This window comes from Mauremys reevesii, linkage group 3 (assembly GCF_016161935.1).
Source record: "Mauremys reevesii isolate NIE-2019 linkage group 3, ASM1616193v1, whole genome shotgun sequence".
Lineage (NCBI taxonomy): Eukaryota > Metazoa > Chordata > Testudines > Geoemydidae > Mauremys > Mauremys reevesii.
Genome location: NC_052625.1, coordinates 108,705,449 through 108,727,613, shown reverse-complemented (window position 1 = coordinate 108,727,613; position 22,165 = coordinate 108,705,449). Strand labels below are relative to the sequence as shown.

At 42.0% G+C, this 22,165-nt stretch overlaps 1 protein-coding gene across 13 annotated transcripts in view; it reads right to left on the bottom strand.

Moving 5' to 3' along the window:
* AHI1 (Abelson helper integration site 1) overlaps positions 1 to 22,165 on the bottom strand; it is a 165,200-nt gene that overhangs the window by 15,254 nt on the left and 127,781 nt on the right. For 8 of the 13 annotated variants that reach the window (XM_039529237.1, XM_039529235.1, XM_039529238.1 and 5 more), the window contains 3 exons: positions 21,241 to 21,306; positions 14,830 to 14,992; positions 13,293 to 13,393 (listed from right to left, as the gene is read on the bottom strand). In XM_039529237.1, the coding sequence (XP_039385171.1) occupies positions 13,293 to 13,393; positions 14,830 to 14,992; positions 21,241 to 21,306 (330 nt within the window). Of the gene's footprint in view, positions 1 to 554; positions 607 to 4,329; positions 4,432 to 13,292; positions 13,394 to 14,829; positions 14,993 to 21,240; positions 21,307 to 22,165 lie in introns of those variants that run through there. The other 5 variants (XM_039529241.1, XM_039529244.1, XM_039529245.1 and 2 more) reach the window with 4 other exon arrangements.

The window sequence follows — 22,165 nt, the reverse complement described above, 5'->3', positions numbered from 1 at the left end:
ATAGAAAGCAATATCTCATCTCTCCTCAGCCTTCATTTTGTTAAGCTAAATAAGCCAACCTCCTTAAGTCCCCTAAGGTAGGGGGACTTTTCCATTCCTCTGACCATCCTAGTAGCCCTTCTCTGCACATGTTCCAGTTTGAATTGGTCTTTCTTAGGGCAGGTTTACTCTACAAATTTACATCAGTGCAGCTGCAGTGCTGTAGTACATCTGGTGAAGACAGTCTAAGCCGACGGGAGAGAGCTCCCTTGTTGGCTTAATAACTCCACCTTCACAGGAGGCGGTAGCTATGTCAGCTGGAGACGCTTTCCCACCAACCTAGAGCTGTCTACACAGGGTGTTAAGGTCGGCATAATTATGTCACTCAAGGGTGTGGATTTTTCACAGCCCTGAGCAATGTAATTATAACAAAGGTCTCACCAGTGTCTTGTACAATGGTAATAACACTTTCCTATCTTAACTGGCAATACCTCACCTGATGCATCCTACGATTGCATTAGCCTTTTTCATGGTTGCATCACATTGGTGGCTCATAGTCATCCTGTGATCAAACAATACACCCAGGTCTTTCGCCTCCTCTGTCGCTTCCAAATGATTCGTCCCCAGCTTATAGGAAAAATTATTGTTAGTCCCTAATTGCATGACCTTTCACTTTGTACTTTTAAATTTCATCCTAGTTCTATTACTCCAGTTTTTGAGGTCATTCAAATCTGCTTGTGATATTCCGCTTCTCCTCCACATTGGCAATACCTCCAGCTTTGTCTCATCTGCAAATTTTATTAGTACACTCCCACATTTTGTGCCAACATTATTAATGAAAATGTTAAATAAGATTGGTCCTAAGATTGATCCTTGAGAAGCTCTTCTAAAAACCTCCTTCCAGTCTAACCTCCTTCGGTATGACTTCATAGTCTCTTTTTAACGAGTTCCTTACCCACCTCTTGATTCATATATTAATCCCCATCTTCTCTAATTTAACTAACAATTTCCCATGTGGAACTATATCAAATGCATTACTGAAATTCAGGTAGATTAGATCTACTGCATTTCTTTTGTAAAATATATATATCAATCCATCTTCTCAAAGAAAGAGATCAGGCTGGTCTGGTCGATCTACCTTTTGTAAAACCATTTTGTATTTTATCTCATGTACCTGTATGTTCTTAACTATTTTCTCTTTCAAAATATGTTCCAATACCTTGCATACAACTGAGGTCAAACTAACCTCGTGTAATTAAAGACTTTATTGCTGTCTCCACAAAATGCTTTCAAAACTGAGTACTCTGTAATCAGTCTCCCTGTTGTTCATGAGAAATTAATGAAGTTCCATGCTGGTGTGCGCAGGTAAAAAATAGCAGTGAAGATGTGGCGGCATGGAATACGGCATGGGCTACCAATATGAGTATGTACACAAACTGAAAAACAAATTCCATCATATGGTATCATAACAACACTTTTGTAGTTCATCAGCAGGTTTGGGACATTTAGATACAGAGCAAAGGCTTCTGCCACTTCAGCTAAGGGTGTAACTGATAGCAGCACTACAGTGTCATCTTTTACGGGGACCAGCACTAGAGCGGGATAAGACACACATTTTGCCAATGGGTTTCACAGATAGCTGCTGAGAGCAGAGGAAGAGACTCAGGGATCTTATGCTCCATTCCAGGCTCTGTAGGGGAACATCCTTTAGGGGGCACAGATTCTTCTGCCTGTTTTCCCCAAACTTGATCTCTTCTGTCCCGTCCCCTCCAACTTGTCCTTGTCCCAGTCTCTTTCTCTTCTCCATACCTGGTACTTTGTCCCACTCTCCACTCCTCAGGTCTCTCATCCCACCCCAGTGCAAGTCTCCTTGCCCAGTAGACCCATTTCCCCCCTCTTGGCTCCTCATCCAATCTGTGGCTCCTCTCCCCCTATTGACTTCCATGCCCAGTCTTCCTCCCGGCGCTCCTCATCTAATCTCAGATTTTCCCCTGCCCTGACTCCATGTCTCAGTCTCTTTGCCCAGTCTGCGACAGTTCTGCCCCCATACTACAGCTCCTTGTCAGATTCTCCTTCCCCTGCCACCACCTCCCTCCCACAACTGGTTCCTAGTCCAAGTCTTCTCCTCCAGGCCTTCCCAGTCTCCACCTCTCCCCAGATCCAACTCTAATCTCATCTGGCATGAGTGTTACTCCTATCCCCACCAAAAGCCAAATAGCTCTTGGTCCTACCCCCATTTCCTTCACTAGCTCCCAAACTCCCCCAACACAGCTTCCAATCCCAGCTGCTCCCCCCGTGGCTCACAGTCTCTTTGCCCAGCCAGTCCCAGTCGATCCTCCAGCTCCCAGTCCACTACCCGACCACCAAATCTAAATCACTGTTTCTCTCCCCCAATCATCTAGGAACATGGAATGCAGACCAGATCCCTACTGATCAAATGTGAATTTGATACAAAGCTAGGAGAGTTGTCAACACTTTCGAGGAGAGAGCTAAAATTCAGAGGGATCTTGATAAGTTGGAGAACTGGGCTATAGACAGCAAAATGAAATTCAACAAACGAATGTACGGTCCTACACTTACTGGAGAAAAACCAAATGCACAAATACAGAATGCGGGATAACTGGCTTGGCAGCAGCATTGCTGAGAACAATCTGGGAATTGTGGTGGATCACAACCTCAACATGAGTCAGCAATGTGATGCGGTTGCAAAAAAAGTAAATGCAATTTTATGGTGCATTAACTGAGGTCTAGCATGCAAGTCACGGGAAGTGATAATACCACTCTACTCAGTGCTGGTTAGACCTCAGATGAATTAATGTGTCCAGTTTTGGTCAGCAGTGTATAAAAAGGATGTGGAGAAACTGGAAAGGATCCAGACGTGAATGACAAAGATGATCAAAGGGATGGAATACAAGCCATATGAGGAAAGGCTGAAGGAACTGGGTATGTTTCATTTGGAAAAGAGGAAATTGAGGAAGGACATAAGAACATAAGAATGGCCGTATGGGTCAGACCAAAGGTTCATCCAGCCCAATATCCTGTCTACAGATAGTGGCCAATGCTAGGTGCCCCAGAGGGAGTGAACCTAACAGGTAATCATCAAGTGATCTCTCTCCTGCTGTCCATCCCCATCCTCTGACAAACAGAGGCTAGGTATGATAGCGGTTTCCAAATACTGGAAAGACTGCCATAAAAAGATGGAAAAAAGCTGTTCTCTTCTTGCCACAGAGGGCAGGACAAGGGGCTCATACTACAGCATAGCAGATTTAGATTCAGAGGGGTAGCCGTGTTAGTCTGGATCTGTAAAAGCAGCAAAAGTTGCATCTGACAAAGTGGGTATTCACCCACAAAAGGTCATGCTCCAATACGTCTGTTAGTGTTAGTCTGGGATTTTCTTGATGTCAGATTGCTAGCACAGGTGTCTGAAGTTTTTCTATCCACAGAACACATACCATATGACACAGACAGCAAGTTCCCTCATTCTGCCCTCCCTCAACCAGTGTCTCTGTGCCCATTTAATCCTTTGCCTTTTGACAGGTTGCCAATAAGACTGCCAATTAGTGCCAACTGCAAAGGGATTTTTTTCCCTTTTATTTACTTTTTAATTTAATGATGTGGCCCATTTGTTCACTAGGAGAGATCACCCCCAGTCTAGTATGATGGCATAATACTACTACTACTACTAACTTTGCACTTCTATAACACCTTCCATTCCAGGATCAAAAATGCTTTCCAATCTAATTAGCCTCATAACAACACCTCGGTGGTAGGTATTATTGTCCCAATAATGCAGATGGGGCAACAGAAGTAAGATACTTTCCCAAGGTCACACAGAAAGCCCGTAGCACAGACTTAAATAAGAGGACCTAGGTCTCCTGGCTCACAAACCTATACTCAATTATAAGACCCCATCCCTTCCTCCCCTAAACTACAGTTTAAGTTTTATGAGTTGCAGATTGTGACCTAGACCATCTCCCAGAGATCTAAGAATGTGCGGGGGTCCTCTGAGTACAGATCCCTCCATGCCTGCTTGGAAAGGGAAGATGTTTTTCTCTCCATGGCAATATACTCTTCCTGCCTAGAAGCATGTAGATGGCTCCTGTGGAAAATGCTGTCATGAGTTTTGGAGACAAGGCTGGGAGGAGTTTATGCTCCCACTTCCTGATAATTCTGCCTTATTTCTCCCCATTCTGGGCCCCTCCAAACACTTCCCCATTGAATGGACAATTGGCAGGGAACTCTGTAAGATGAATCCTGTGGAGTTTTCTTGCCCCTCTGGTCTCTTTATTGGGATATAGTATGGCCCAAAATTACTTGTATAGACAGCTGATGTTTTTAAATTAGACTTACCCTGGCATATATATTTCTGAAACGATCAGTTCAGTTTTGTATGTCTAGTAAAGCACAGTGCTTCAAACACAGTGGAGATGTGGAACTCAATTTTTTTCTTCCCTGTAAAAGATATTTTTATGATGAGGTTTTGTTTAGTGCCAACCCTAAGTTAGCACTTAGATTCTCCAGCTATGAATGCCATAGCATTTACAATTCAAGAGGCAGGGAAACAGACACTCCTGACTGGAATGAAATGGGTTACAGTAGCTTCTGTCAGCCTGGGGGTCACAGCTTCAAGTCATTTCTCATCTGGTTGTAGATCTGTAGAAAAATCTCCACAAAATAGTTCAGCCCTATTCAGTAAGAGGCTGCAAGGGCCCAGGAAGCAAGCAATGGGGAGGGAAGGAGAAGCTGGCTTGTTCCTGTCTGCTCTTGCTACTGCTACCCAAGCCCTGTAGTAGCTTTTCTTTTCTTTCATCTCTCCTCATAAAATGAGGAACTTAAAGATGGTGAGGATCAGGCTGTGTAGACTTCATGGTCTCAACACTTAACAGTGAGTGCTTATCAGTTTCACACCATCTGTAAGTGGCACCTTTTCACAGTACCCTCCCTATCTAAAGCCAGATGCAGTTTCCTGTTGTGATTCAACTAGCATTGTAGAATGCAAGCACAAAGAATTAGGTAATGGAATATATTAAGGCCATGTCTACATGAACACACTCAGGTTTCAGGGTTTCAGACCCCCCCCCCCCAAAAGTAACAGAACGCCACTAGCCGTCACCTTCAGCCCCCAACTAAAAGCTTTCCAGTGCATCATCAATGATCTACAACCTATCCTGAAGGACGATCCCTCACTCTCACAGATCTTGGGAGACAGGCCAGTCCTCGCTTACAGTCAGCCCCCCAACCTGAAGCAAATACTCACCAGCAACCACACATCACACAACAAAAACACTAACCCAGGAACCTATCCTTGCAACAAAGCCCATTGTCAACTCTGTCCACATATCTATTCACGGGACACCATCATAGGACCTAATCACATTAGCCACACCATCAGAGGCTCATTCACCTGCACTTCTACCAATGTGATATGTGCCATCATGTGCCAGCAATGCCCCTCTGCCATGTACATTGGCCAAACCGGACAGTCTCTACGCAAAAGAATAAATGGACACAAATCAGACGTCAAGAATTATAACATTCAAAAAACAGTCAGAGAACACTTCAACCTCCTTGGTCACTCAATTACAGACCTAAAAGTCGCAATTCTCCAACAAAAAAACTTCAAAAACAGACTGCAAGAAAAAACTGCAGAACTGGAATTAATTTGCAAACTGGACACCATTAAATTAGGCTTGAATAAAGACTGGGAGTGGATGGATCATTACACAAAGTAAAAACTATTTCCCCATGCTAATTTTTCCCCTATTGTTACTCACACCTTGTCAACTGTTTGAAATGGGCCATTCTGGTTATCACTACAAAAGTTTTTTTTCCTCCTGCTGATAATAGCCCAGCTTATTTGATTAGTCTCGTTACAGTTGATATGGCAACACCCATTTTTTCATGTTCTCTGTGTGTGTATATATATATATATATATATATATATATCTTCCTACTGTATTTTCCACTGCATGCAGCCAATGAAGTCGATTTTAGCCCACGAAAGTTTATTTGTTAGTCTCTAAGGTGCCACAAGTACTCCTCATCTTTTTTTTTTTTTTTTGAAGGCACTCAGGAGACTTAAGGCAAATTAGCTAAAGATGTGAAGTCAATGCACATAAGTTATAACACATTATTCAGGAGTGAAGTGGCCTTAGTTTGCTGTAGCTCAATTCTCAGGTACAGTTAGAAAACAGTTGAAAACACCAGATTAGAGAGAAAGGTGTGCCCCTCCCCCACTCAAACCTAGTGAGTGAATAATCTAATTGGAAAAGTGCAAATTAAAATGTTAGTAACAGTGGCTACTTTTGAATAGAGACATTTCAGCATGACAAGAGAACTGAATATCTAAAGATAGCATCATAACAGATCAAAAACAAAAGGTGGAGTGTGTTAGGGTCTTATCTTGTCCATCAGAGAAATACCATTTGTAGGTAACAAAAATGTCTGTTCTCTCTAGGTGGATCTTAGTATCATTTCCTTCAGAAAAGAGTACAATTATTTTTCCAAGAACAAGAGATGTAGCTATTCTGTCAAGAACTGGATTTGCTGAGGTGTGTCTGTCATACGCAATGTCTAGTGGTAATGTGTGTGCAATATCACTCAGCAGATCTATTCTAGGGAAGCACAACCTCTGTCAGCCCAGGAGGTGGCATTGCTTCTAGAACAGGGGTCAGCAACCTTTCAGAAGCAGTGTGCCAAGTCTTCATTTATTCACTTTAATTTAAGGTTTCGCGTGCTGGCAATACATTTAAATGTTTTTTAGAAGGTCTCTCTCTATAAGTCTATATATTATATAACTAAACTATTGTTGTATTGTAAAATAAACAACGTTTTCAAAATGTTTAAGAAGCTTCATTTAAAATTAAATGCTGGTCTGGGGTTCTGTTCACCTAGGCCGGCACCAGGCTGAGCGAGGCCTGTGGCCGGGACCCTGGCTGGCAAGGGTCCGGAAGCCAGAACCCCAGACTGGCAGCAGGCTGTGTGGGGTCGGTGGCTGGGAACCCAGATTGGCAGTGGGCTGAGCGGCTCAGCCCACTGCCTCTCAGGGGTTCCATCTGCCAGCTCCTGCCAGCCGGAATGCCAGCTGCTGAACTCGCTCAGCCTGCTGCTGGTCTGGGGTCCCAGCCCTGCCCACATACAGTGGGTACCTACCTTCTCCCTGGTTCTGGCCCATTCTCTTCCTCTCTCTGCACTGAGCTGAGGGTGGGAGTGCACTGAGCACAGGGCTGGGGGTGAAGGGTCTGGCCAGGAGCTAGAATGAGGGAGGGGGCTCAAGGTTGGGGTAGGAGGTTTGGGTGTGGGGTACTTATTTGGGCAGCTCCCATTTGGTGTGAGGGGTACAGGTGGGAATGGGGGGGTGTAGGAGCTCCCGTTTGGTGCTCAGAGTGGGTGTGGGGATGTGGGGGGTGCAAGAGTCAGGATGTGTGGGGTGCATGGGGGGGCTGGGTATGTGGGGGGGATGCAAGAGTCAGGGCAGAGGGCTGGGGGCATGTGAGGGGGGTGCAGGTGTCAGGGCAGGGGGCTGGGTATGTGTGGGGGTGCCAGAGTCAGGACTGAGGTCCTGGGGGGTGTTGAAGGAGTCAAGCAGAGGGCTGAGTGTGTATGAGGGGGGTACTGGGCTCAGGGCAGGGGCCTGGGGTATGTGTGGGGCTGCGGGGCTCAGGGCTGGGTGTGTGTGTGCGGGGGTCAGGGCAGGGAGCTGGAGGGGATATGCCCCTATACCACCCTCCCCTTCCCCAAGACCCTGCCCCCTCTTCTTCTCTGCCTCTGCCGGGAGCAGCGAGCACGCTGACTCTGCTCCTTCCCGACCCCGTCCCTCGCAAGGGCCATCAGCTGATCTGCCGGCAGGGAGGGAGGGAGGGACGGAGAGGCAGAGGAGGGGCAGGAACCCAGCACACGGCTGGAAGAGGCAGGGGAGCCGGCAGGACCAAGCTTCTGCCCCCTGCCCTCGGAGGGGGGGGGGGCGCGGGGCGGGGGGAGTGGAGGGCAGAGAAGAGCGGGCCGGGCCGGGCAGGGCAGGATTTTTAATGGCACGCTGCTACCTGCCGGGACTCCTGCAGGCAGCAGCGTGCCATTAAAAATCAGCTCGCATGCCGTCTTTGGCATGAATGCCATAGGTTGCCGACCCCTGTTCTAGAAGAACAGAACTTTAAGTGTACTGTACAAGGCTGGACCTTGCATTATAGGCATTATTGAAACACATTCTGATCTGATTGGCTAACACATTTTTGTGGGGCTTCAGCCTCTTCTTTGGCTCTTCAAAATGCATAAACAACTTCTATGAACTTCCAAATCTTTTGTTCCGTTTAAATATGAATGTTAGAAGGGCCATGAAGTTAAGTCATGGAGGTACTTCCGTGTTCAGCTGAGAAAAGGCACAAGGGAGGGAGGATTATATTCTATTTTTGATGAAATTCAGTGAAAAACTCCAGCCATAATATGTCAAAATAGTCTTGAATAATGTTCCCAATCACTCTCAGTTAGGAGGCCTGATGCAGAAGGATGGTCCCTACACCATGAAGAGCCCCAGAGACTTCAGGGGTCAGCCCACATGGACTCAGTTGCAAGACTGGCGCCTTAGAGAGTTCATGGCAATACCTGCTTCTGGTGGTGGGGAAGGGAAGAGTATTATTTATTTTTGTTTTATAAACATAAAGAGTGCTTATCCTATGTGAGGTTGAACTCTGGTCAACCTCACATAATTAACTTTCAGAATAACACTAACACAGATTTAAAGAATGATTAGTACTGCCCCTCTCCTCCCAAAAGAGCAGAGCAAGTTCACAAGTGCTTATACAAAAGGGGTTCCTAACTAAATTTTAAACTTTGTTTAATAAAAAGAGCCCTGTAACCGTAATTCTGAAAGGATTTTATATTGGCAGTTAGATGTATGTTGTAAGTAAAGATGAATATGAGCTAATTTTGTGGCTCAGGAGTTAAGTAATTCAAAAGGCAGGAGAACAAAGTTTTACATCAAGTTGTTATATTATATATACAAAGTGATGATACCCTCCCCAAAAACACAACTGGATCTAAGACTGCAACAAAATGGTTCGTATTTGCATGACCCCCAGTGGTCTTTAAGAAGTAACATACTTTGCCACTGATGTGATTGTATTAGTTCATTATAAAATTCTAGGGCTCAGATTGATGATTGCAATACATTTAAACTGTCTCTTGCCAGCAATCAAACCATCTCAGTAGTATCTTTTTTGAAGGGTTTAGCCATATGTGGAATCCTGTGATCCAAACCCCATTAATCTTCATCTGCTTTTTTTGAAGGTGCACCCAATCAGTCAGTTAGGTCTTAAAAATATCAGAGAACAATCACACTTATGACGGCTCTCATATTAACGGTACTTGTAATCAGAATTAATTTATATATTTGAGCATTTCTCAAAAAGCACATAAAGGACATAAATGGTAGAGTTGGTCAAAACTCTGTCTAAACATTTTTGAAATAAGGTGTTTTTTGGGCCAAAACAACAACAAAAAATAGTCTTGATCATATTTTTCTAGTTTTCAGTGAAAAAAATCAAACTGTAACGTAAACATTTCAGTAAATATTCAAATGTCAAAATCTTTCACATAATGGTGGTAGTTTTTTGTTTGGGTGTTTGTTGTTTTTATTTGTTTTGGGGTAAAATTCATAGGATATTTAAAAAAAAAATTCCCAAAATTTCCCATGAAAAATAATTGGCACTATTTGATCTTCTCTAATAAATGCTATATTTATTGACTTCTTTAGAAAGTTTAGGGGAAAAAATAAAAAGTAGCCAGAATAACTGCTGTGTACTAACTGCTATTATAAAGGGATTGCCATACTAGTTCAGGACATCAAGCTGTGGTGAATCTAGTCCAGTATCCTCTCTCTGACAGTGGTCACCACCAAAGGCTTCAGAGGAGCATGCAAAAAACTCCAGGAACAACAGTTAAAGCATAACCTGCCCATAGGGAAGTTTCTTTCTAGGATTCCCTAGTTAGTGCTTGGCTCATGTCCTGAGGTATGATGGTTTAGGCCATACTTACAGGATGGGGGACTCTATCCTGGGAAGCAGTGACGCTGAAAAAGATTTGGGGGTCATGGTAGATACTCATCTGAATATGCTTGCCTAGAGTGACACTGTGGCCAAAAGGCCTAATGAAATCCTTGGATATATAAATGGGGGAATCTCGAGTAGGAGTAGAGCAGTGTTATTACTTTTATTACCTCATTTGAGCTTACACTGAGCTCAGACCTGAAGAAGAGCTCTATGTAAACTCGAAAGCTTGTCTCACCAACAGAAGTTAGTCCAATAAAAGATATTACCTCACCCGCCTTGCCTCTCAAATATTCCTGGGATCAACCCAGCAACAACAACAATGCAAACAACTTTCTGAACAGTTTACACAATCTCCTAACTCACATTTTTCTCCATTTAACCATTTTTAAAATCTCTGAACAACTTTTCTCTCTGCTGTATCTTTTTTGAGACAGGATGACTAGAATGGAATGCAGTGTTCCAGGGAGGGCATCAGATATATAATGGTATTATAATATTCTCAATATTGTATTTTTATCCCATTCTCTCTCTCTCTCTCTCTCTCTCTCTACATATATATATATATATACACACACACACACACACACACACTAACATTTTGTTTGTTTGTTTTTGACCATCACTGCACATTGAATGGTCCACAATGATGCCCTGTTCATTATTGTACATGCTTGGTAAATTTAATTTTGGAGTAGAACCTAAAGATTAAACACACACACACACCCCTGAAATATTACTGAAACTGCTACTACAGAAGAAATTATTAGGAACATATAAAAATGGTTTCCTTTAAACAATATGGTCTTAAAAAGAAGTAAATGACCCCTCAGACTGTGGGTGGTACTCCTTTACCAAGTTGCTTATTTGTTACAAATTGGGTATGATTGATGTTCACTTTTATACCAAAAGGTGGTTGTTATTCAATAATCTAATTAGATTTACTCTGGATAAAAAAGAAATCTCAAGACAAACACAAAAATAATCTTTTTTAACTCTAACTACGATAGATCTTTTCCCTTTCTAATTTCTGTGTGTCTATGATAAACAGAATTTCTAAAGGTCACACTGATAATCTGATTAGGCTATCTACAGCTGGAATAAGAAGATAGTGGAAATGGGCTAAGGTTTTCAAATGTCTATCAGTGTAATTAAGCAACAAAATGATAATGCAGATATTGGGAAAATCCACGATAGTCTAGGCTATAAACAGAAATTATTCACCATTCAGTCATATAATACCTTTTACTATATTTGTGCCAGTATGCTTTACAATAGAGTATACATTTGTATTTAATTTATGTTTGCCATTTGGAATACAATTTTGGCTATGCGTTTCTCACACATTTTTATAGTAAAACAGCTATGAAGTAAAGAAGCAACACAAATATTTCAGAATCATTGTTTCTGGTCAATATATGATTAATTTTACAAAAATGTAATGAGAAGTTTTCAGTAAGTGGATTTATGATAATTGTTGGGTTCAGCAGAGCTGAGTGAGTAATTTGTAATAAATAATTTGTTAGATTTCACCTCTCTCTTCCCCTACATGAAATGTTATGTCTACATGAGGAGGTTCCAAACAGCTCTTCATGAATATCAAAATTTGCAATATGTTGGTAACATAAGTTTCATGATATTTTCTTTGTTTGGATGATTTATCTAACTAAGCAATACAATATAAATTTTGAATCTTCCAATCAAACAAAACTTGAACTTCATGTTGGAAAATATTTGAAAATTCTAAGTTAATTTTTTGTAAGTATTTGTTAGCAAAAATTGATTACACGTTCAATTTTTAAATTCTTACTAATATTCACTGAACTTGTTTCCACTATTCATTATGAATGTTTACTTTTGCTAATAAATTATCCTATAGTTTAAGACTGTAATTTTCGCCCATTCTTCAGAGGATGTGAATATCACTTATCAAAAGGTTCTAATCTATGCTGTATGGAAATGCGAACGTCACACTGTCTGCTTTACACATATCCTTCCCATATATTCTCACATCTTATTGTTTGTGATAAACCAACATGGTATTCCGTTCCCTTCTTATACAATACATTTTCTCTACTTTGAGCTGGGACAAGTATTTGTGCCTTTGTTCTAACTTCTGCACGCTGAATTCACTTTGTTAAGCTTTAACTTTGTGCAACAGCATGAAAACAAGAATGCCACAATGAATCAAATATATAATAGAGAATGTGATATATAGGCAATGATGCACAACGTAATGAGAACTTGCCAGTCGTATATACACCTTGGGAATGCTTATCTAATAGGTACAGGCAGGATCGTTAACACACCTCTATGGTAGAATATCTATATATTTGCTGGTGAACAACGAAGAGTTATTTTACTTATAAAGTGGTTTAATGATTAAAAATTACTTTTATAAATGTAAATTTCAGAAATGTGTTAAATATTTTCAACAGAAAATAGGTTTCTTTGGAACAAAGAAAATGGGATGAATCTGCAGAAAGAGAAAGGGACCAGAAGAAACAGTATTCTGCTTCTGTTTATGGATTTCCCTGCATCTCTGTCCTTCACTCCCCAAAATGAGACATGTAATATAATAGGCCGAGTCAGTGTAGATTCCTCTTCCCAAATCACCTGGAGGGAGCAGGGATTGACAAATGGGACTTAACTCCTTTTGAATAAAAATGTCTGTTGCTCAAGTAAGGTTTGGATGTGGCACATTGCTCTGTTTGGTGAAGAGGCTTTATGGTACCAAATGTGTATGCTAATTAGGAAATTATTACATAGATTGAAAACTTCTTCCACCAGTTATATCATAGGTGTTATCTAAGCCATTTGATAAATAAGAAATTTTACAGAACTAGGAGTATAATTTTGAAGATATATATACACATGCGTTGTGGATGTTGTGTTGCCCAAGACTAAAAGCTGAATGCCAATATCTAAAAAGTAACTAAGAGGGACAGTTCTCTATAAATTCATCTTCATACTCCTGCTTCAATATCTATGTACTTATGGTTATGTTCCTGCCCCCTTTGAAGTAAATGGGAGCTTTGTCATTCATTTCAATAACGCTTTGCTATTGACTTCAAAGAGAGCAGGAGCAAGCCCAGCAGTTAATTGACAAATCATGGAGGTAACTGGATGTAGGCAACAAATTTGCACTGAACATATCTGAAAACACAGTTGTTTGCCTAGGGAAAGGTTCTGAATGTTCTGTATTATATTAAAAATCAGGAAAATTAAAATCCATATTCTACAGTTTATGGTCCCCTCCTCTCAAATAATTACCCCATGTGGCGCTGGATATCTTACTTCTGCTTCTGTTTGTTCACTGTGTAGAAGAGTAGAATCTGGTACTAATTCAGAAGACTGTTCCTTTTCATATTCAGCTAAAAATATAACACATGATTCAATTCACCATTATGTTTTTCATGAAAATGATGCAATTAAGAATGCAGATAATAAAAATGTGAATGGCAGTGATATTATTATTATCTAGTTAACACTGAGACATTAGCTTTGCCAGTCGGAAAATATTTTTCACAAATTTTTCATTAGACCTTTTGCTTTTTTTAATTAAAAATTTCCAATAAACTCTAGTCTTTAGCATAGTTGTGACCACTACAATCATAAATGCTCAGCAAATATTAAAAAAGGATTAGACATTTATATGAGTGAAGAGTAGCATGTGTGGTTATAGCAACTATATTTCAAAGGCTATCAAAAAGTACCATGCTCACTGCTAGTAATGTATAATACAACAGAATAATATAAGAGGGTCACCAGATGAGGTAAGGACAGATCTCCTGAAGTTATTTTGCACAGCTCATGAAGTTTGTTACGAGATTTCTTTTTCACCTTTCCCAAGCAGTAAAGGCTGCTGCTGAAGATTAGATCCCAGATATCAACCTTTGGGCTGTTCTGGTTAGGGAATTTCTATGTTCTAAACACCAGTATCATCACTTATTTAGAAAAGAAAAATTAGATAACTGTAATTCTTATTCTCCGAAGAGATAATCCCAGTGGATTTCTACCCTTGAATCCATGCTTCCAACACATAGCAGACAGATATCCCATAACTGGAAAGCTCTGAACCGACAGGGAACCCCTAGCAGCACTGTGTGCATCACTATGCCAGAGGGGCTCCCTAGGCTGCTCCCTATGTTCTACAATCAGCTTTTAGTTTAGTTATGTTTTGAGATACAGGATGCATCAGTGTTCTATAGAAGTTGCTTTTAATGGCTAAGACCAAGTGGCAAATTCAGAGTTTGTACCTGGGGCTGCTGTTTTAACTGGCATTCCTCTTTTAAATCCTTAGAATGGAACTGAATTATTGGGGAATGAGATATCCCCACCGGAGTGGGAAAAGGTTGTGTAACTTCAACAGGTAAGTTAATGTTTAGGAGCCTGAGATTGCTGAGTCCAGGAGCTATTACCAAGTGGAAGTTTCAGATGCCTGTGAACTATCTCGATGCTGTGGGAGCCCCAAAGAGCTGCCAAGATACTATGTGAACCAGGTGGTTGTGTGCGGGGGGTGGGGGGGGAGGGAGGAGGTGGTGAGTGAGGAAGGAGGTGGTTGGTAACTGCAAAGATACTGTGTGAACTGGAACGTGAGACTGCAGTGGTGATACTTTTGAAAAGTACAAAGTGCTACATGTTAACATGCTATTTTATTCATAATTTCTGCATCACAGTAAGTTCTTGATATGTCATGTGTATTGTATAAACATATGTATTCAGAGTAATAAAGCAGAATAGCATGGTAAAATCTTGGACCATCAGTTAAACCCACACCGGTATACCAGGAAGAGAGCAGTAAACTTACTTTCACCAGCCACATAATTAGCAGGAAAATAGCCTTGCTGTCCATTTGCTAGGCTGCCAAACCACCAGTTATCATTATCTTTGTATAACACTTGGATAATGTCACTGCGATGGATGGTTAGCTCATCTGATCGATGCGCTGTGTAGTCATAAAGAGCCACTACCTAAAAGAGAGATAAGACCACCACATCTTTATCACAACTGTGCCACAGAGAAAAAAGCCCAACATTCACTTCCTCTTGCAGAAAAGCAGCTGAAACCAAAGCTGCACTTTGGTAAAAGCTGAGGCTGTCTCAAGTTTTGCTAATGGGATCAGGGGTGGTGGGAACGCAGCAGGAGAAGCAAGATAAAGGACTGTGGGATTGAAGAAATGGTTAAGAACACTCAATACACTAAGATTAGCTTCAAAACAGCAGCTGCTAGTTTTATAAGCAATTGACTTGTTAAGAAAAACAACAAAAAAAAACCCCTTAGTACATTCACTTTCTCAGAATTGTTACACCACTTTCAGATCCAATTCTGTGTGTGTGCACACTAAACATATATGTTTGAATAAATACTTCAACAATATGACTGTTTTACTAGATGGAAAACTCCAATGGAACAATTTCATTATAAAGCTTTATTCTGATCCTTTCATTTATTTGTAATGTTTTGTTTTGAAACAAATATCTGTTATAAACATTTGTACATTGGGTCCACATATTATCTACATAATAAAGCCATTTGCCTTTGAAACATACTGCATTGCTGCATCAATACTTCCACTAGAAAAAAATTTAATAGGCTTCTCCCTCCTTTCATAATACATAGAATACACAACCACCAATCATAGCCTTTCCGACTGCCCTGAAAATAAAAATACCATGGATCATTTCTTATTTAGCTTCCACAACTATATGATCAGGGAGTGATTTCTGTCCCATTTTGACCAACAAAAGAGTAGAAAAGAGTAAAAACAATAGAAGAGATCTGAACAGATAGGAATCTCCACTCTCCCCAAGACATAATTATGTTATATTTTACACAAACTATTTTTGCCACCAAAGCATATCTGTATATCAAAAACAGCGACCAGGGATAGTAAAGAAATTGAAAAGGGAATGCTTCTATAATCGTAAGTTTAGCGTGGTACTTTGTGATTTGACCAGCCTCAAAGCATTAAGATCAGTTTAGCTACTATTAGACAGGAATCTATCCAAACTTTCACTTAGCTGCCACTAACATATCTAAGGCTTGGTCTACACTACGAGGTTAGGTTGAATTTAGCCACGTTAGGTCAATTTTATAATGAATGCGTCTACACAACCAACCCTGTGCCACCAACCTAAAGGGCTCTTAAAATCGACTGCTGTACTCCTCCCTGACGAGGAGAATAGCACTAAAATTGACCTTCCGGGGTCGAATTTGAGGTACTGTAGATGTAGCGCTGTGCAATTCGATGGCGTTGGCCTCCAAGAGCTATCCCCGAGTGTTCCAATGTGACCGCTCTGGACAGCACTTTCAACTCTGAGGCACTAGCCAGGTACACAGGAAAAGCACCGGGAACTTTTGAATTTCATTTCCTGTTTGGTCAGGGTGGCAAGCTCAGCAGAACAGGTGATCATGCAGTCTCAGAATCGCAAAAGAGCATGGATTGAACGGGAGACACTGGATCTGATTGCTGTATGGGGAGAACAATCTGTGCAGGCAGAACTCCGAACCAGCAGAAGAAATGCTGATATATATGCCAAAATCACACAGGGCATGGTGGAGAGAGGGTACACCAGGGATGCACAGCACTGCGTGTGAAAATTAAGGAGCTAAGGCAAGCTTACCAAAAGACAAAGGAGGCAAATGGTTGTTCCAGGTCAGAGCCCCAGACATGCCGCTTCTATGATCAGCTGCATGCCATTCTAGGGGGGGGGGAACCATACCAGTACCCCAGCACTCTCCATGGACAGCTGGAAGGTGGCAGTCTCAGGCAACATGAATGAGGATTTTGTGGATGAGGAAGAGGAGGAGGAGGAGGAGGAGGAGAATGAGCAGCAAGCAAGCAGAGAATCCGTTCATCCCAGCAGCCAGGACCTTTTCCTCACCCTGGAACCAATACCCTCTGGGACCCTGATGGCAGAGAAGGCACCTCTGGTGAGTGCATATTTGTAACAAAACTACAGGGGTTAAAAGCAATTGTGTTTAATGTTTGATTTTCCCTGAGCAATTGGGATGCATTCACGGCCAGTACAGCTAATGGAAAAGTCTGTTTACATGTCTGGGGATGGAGCGGGAATCCTCCAGGTACATCTTCATGAAGCTCTCCTGGAGGTACTCTGAAAGCCTTTGCAGAAGGTTTCTGGGGAAGGCTGCCTTATTTCGTCCTCCATGGTAGGACACTTTACCACGCCAAGCCAGCAGTAAGTGGTCTGGAATCATTGCAGCACAAAGCATGGCAGCGAAAGGTCCTGGGTTTTGGTCACATTCATGCAACATTTGGTCTTTATCTTTCTGTGTCAGCCTCAGGAGAGTGATATCATTCATGGTCATCTGCTTGAAATAGGGGAAGTTTTGTAAGGGAACAGTAATCCCCTCTGTTTGGTGATCCCTGACACATTAGACCCCGAGCATGCTGGGCTGTTTGCGCTTGGCTAAATGGGATCATCCCGGAGATAGCCACACTGAGGGGAGAGTTGTGCTGCACATCCACCCCAAAACTGCAGCCCCTCCTTTTAAACGGCAAATACAACCAGCATTGGTTGCTATGGGAAAGGAGAGTGCAGCAGTTTGAAATCATTCCCACGTTATGAACGCAGAAGAAGCCAACCCCATGTACCCTGAAATCTGCTGCCCAGACATTTGTGATGTGTCACCATACCGGCAGGCGCTCAATATAAAAGGCAAAATGCAACCTTGTACCTAAAACACGTGCTGTTTGCTGTGAATTGCTTGGTTCACTGTGAAAGAGTCTCCCTTTTGTTCTCAGAAAAGTATCTTCTGTAAACTCTACTCTGCTTTTCTTTTCCTCCCTCCAGCTGCAAATGTTTTTATGCTCCTCGCATCAACTCTGTCCCTGAGGTTATCGCAGATTAGAAGGTGAAAAAAAAACACACTCGCAATGACATGTTTTCAGAGCTCATGCAGTCCTCCTGCCCTGATAGGGCACAGCTGAATGCATGGAGGCATTCAGGGGCAGAGGCCAGGAAAGCATACAGTGAGCGAGATCGTAACACACAAGAGGAGATGCTGAGGCTAATGGGGGAGCAAACAGACATGATGAGGCGTCTGGTGGAGCTGCAAGAAAGAAAACTAGACTACAGACCCCCACTGCAGCCACTGTGTAACCACCTGCCATCCTCACCAAGTTCCATAACCTCCTCACCCAGACGTCCAAGAATGGGTGGGGGAGGGGGGGAAAGGCTCCGGGCACCCAGCCACTCAACTCCAGGGGATGGCCCAAGCAACAGAAGGCTGTCATTCAAACAGCTTTGATTTGCAGTGTGGCTACAATAAGCAACGTGGCCTTATCCTTCCCTCCTCCCCGCACCCCGTTAACAAACCCTGTGTACAATCGGGCTTCCTTTTACTAGTCAGCGTTGCCAGTGATCTCAAGGTTTATTTAAAAAAAAAAAAAAAAAAGGTAATAATTGGAGATATACCAATCTCCTAGAACTGGAAGGGACCTTGAAAGGTCATTGAGTCCAGCCCCCTGCCTTCACTAGCAGGACCAATTTTTGCCCCAGATCCCTAAGTGGCCCCCTCAAGGATTGAACTCACAACCCTGGGTTTAGCAGGCTAATGCTCAAACCACTGAGCTATCCCGCCCCATAAATAATGAATGAATGGATTCAGAACAATAGGGACTTTATTTCCTGTGCCAGCTGTGGTTGAAAGGGGGACGGGATTGGCTTACATGGAAGTACATTCACCAAAGGGGGTGGGTTTGCATCAAGGACAAACACACAACTATCACACCATAGCCTGGTCAGTCATGAAACTATTTTTCAAAGCCTCTCTGATGCGCAGCACTCCTCGGTTTGCTCTTCTAATTGCCCCGGCGTCTGTCTATTGAAAATTGGCCGCCAGGTGATCTGCCTCAACCTCCCACCCCGCCATAAACGTCTCCCCCTTACTCTCTCAGATATTATGGAGCACACAGCAAGCAGCAATAACAATGGGAATATTGGTTTTGCTGAGGTCTAACCTACTCAGCAAACTGTGCCAGCAACCTTTTAAATGTCCAAAGGCACATTCTACCACCATTCTGCACTTGCTCAGCCTATAGCTGAACTACTCCTTACTGCTGTCCAGGCTGTCTATGAATGGCTTCATGAGCCATGGGAGCAAGGGGTAGGCTGGATTCCCAAGGATAACTATTGGCATTTCAACATCCCCAACGGTAATTTTCCAGTCTGGGAAGAAAGTCTCTTCTTGCAGCTTTCCGAACAGCCCTGAGTTCTGAAAGATGAGAGCGTCATGCACCTTTCTGGACCATCCCATGTTGATGTCGGTGAAACAGCCCTTGTGATCCACCAGTCCTTGCAACACCATTGAGAAGTACCCTTTGCAGTTTATGTTCTCTTTGGCAAGGTGGTCCGGTGCCAAGATAGGGATCTGCGTTCCGTCTATCGCCCCACCACCGTTAGGGAACCTCATTGCAGCAAAGCCATCCACTATGCCCTGCACATTTCCCAGAGTCACTACCCTTCTTAGCAGAAGGGTACTGATTGCCCTGGCTACTTGGATCACAGCAGCCCCCACAGTAGATTTGCCCACTCTGAACTGATTCCCAACTGACCGGTAGCAGTCAGGCGTTGCAAGCTTCCATAGGGCTATCGCCACTTGCTTCTCAACTGTCAGGGCAGGTCTCATCTTGGTATTCCTGCGCTTCAGAGTGGGCGAAAGCAACTCACAGAGTTCCATGAAAGTGGCCTTATACATGTGAAAGTTTCACAGCCACTGGGAATCATCCCATACCCCCAACACTATGCAGTCCCACAAGTCTGTGCTTGTTTGCTGGGCCCAGAATCGGCGTTCCACTGGATCAACATGCTCCAATGCCGCCATGATATCCCAATTGCCAGATCCCGTGCCTTCAGGAACGTCTGTGCCCATGTCCTCCTCACAATCTTCCTTGTGCTGGCGGCTCCTAGCTAGGCTCTGCACCTACTGCAGGATAATGCACGAGGTGTTTGCAATGCTCACAAATGCAGCGTACAGCCGAGCGGGCTCCATGCTTGCCATGCTATGGATAACCCAGGAAAAAAGGCGCGAAATGATTGTTTGCTGTTGCTTTCAGGGAGGGAGGGAGGGAGACTGATGACATGTACCCAAAACCACCTGCAACAATGTTTTTGCCCCATCAGGCATTGGAAGCTTAACCCAGAATTCCAATGGGCAGCGGGGACTGTGGGACAGCTACCCACAGTGCACCACTCCGTGAGACGATGCTAGCAATGATATTGAGGACGCACTCCACTGACCTAATGCGCTTAGTAGGGACATGCACAGTCGACTGTATTAAATCAGTTGCTAAAAATTGACTTCTATAAAAATCGACCTAATTTCGTAGTGTAGACATGCCCTAAAGTACCAAAGAAACTGAGTAACTGAATACCTCCTTCTCAATTATACCTCTCCTCTCAACACCAGGAAAGGCAATAATATGATCAAAACCAACACTGTCAGTGTAAAATTTAGATGGATGCAGCTTATACGATCACATCCAGCAAGAGGTGCTCTCACAATACCAACTAACTGAGAAATGCCAGGACCCCTTGGAGATAATACTGTGAAAACCAATAGGTCACTTAAGGTAAAAGGAACATAACTTGAGGTAAATATTCAACAGAATGCACAAAATGAAAGGCAGACCAGAAGAAAGTGCTTTGTATTTTTGCACTATCTTATAGTAAAATGTTCAGTGGTTGTTCAATATCTGAAAAAAATTACAAAAATCTAATGACTTGACAAACTTGCAACATGCTTAAAAGAAAAGCAAGACAAATAAAAAATTTAGGTACCATTGTACCCTGAATTGTGATTGATTTAGGGAAATTAGGGAATCACTGATTAAAAATAAAAGTGGAAGTTACCATTATTTTCATTATCCCATTAGAGATATCTGAATTACAGCTGGGCAAATAACTGATTTTTTGGTTTGCTGGCAGAAAAAAAAAATTATGATTTGGGTTGAACCAGACCCCAAAATTCCAAAAACTTTCAGGAAATCAAAAAAAATACGTTCTGGGTAAAACAAACAAAAAAAAACCCATGTCCCTCAGGCAAAATGTTTGGTTTCCAGGCATTTTTAAAGGGCTAGATTTACAAAACAGTCAGAGAAGGAGAAGTGATAGTGGTGGTGTAGATTAACATTTCCAAAATTATACATATACAGTGTGGCAGATATTGAAACAATAAACAATTGCATAATACGTACTCTCTCTTGCACTGGTGTAGAATTATTTGCTCCTCTCATACATGATGTAACCAGAAGGTCATCACTCTAAAATAAGACATTATTTTAACAGTAGCATGCAATATTTTGGTAAGGATAGTTTTCAAAATGAGCACTTGTCATATACTGTAAACACAACAGTGTACTGTAATAAATATTATTTTTTGTTTTTCCAAGGCAAAATACAAGTGATATTGGATAATATTTCTAGCAGTATTGGTTAAAAGATATTTAGGAGAAGATTTAATTAAAACTTCTTTGCTATATGCACCCCACTAAAGACAACTCCTTATGGTAAGAAAAAAGGCTGTTAATGAATACTCATTCTGAGCTTGCCTGCATTACAAACTACACAATGCTGGTTCATGAAGATGATGCAGTGAATTTCACCTCTGATTATTATGGTGAAACTGATTTAGAGAGAGAGAGAGAGAGAGAGAGAGACGCTCATTTTTGGTTGATTTGAAACAAAACCTTTTCACTGCTGGTTCTTAACAGCACTTTGCTGCCATTATTCATGATCATTTCACTGAAATAAATGGAATATTAGATATAACTAACATTTTAGCAATGCTACAAGTGTGCTTAAATTTTGAGATACCAGTACCTGGAAAGTTTGAGATAATTCAAGTAGCAGAACTACAAACCTTTGACAGATTTCTCCCAATTTAGAAGCATTCACTGAAGGTAGATTTAGAATTGAATAAATATGAAAAAACTATTTTTCTCCACTATACTGAAAGCAGTTCCCTCATAGTAACTGAACCGATACAAGGCATTTGTCAGTGCTACTGAAATCGCGAAGGTATCAATTGCCTAATTTATTAAAGGAGAAACCAGATTCTCCTGAATTTTGTGTGTGCTGAAGAGGGCATATTACAACTCCGAACAGAAACATTGTGCACAT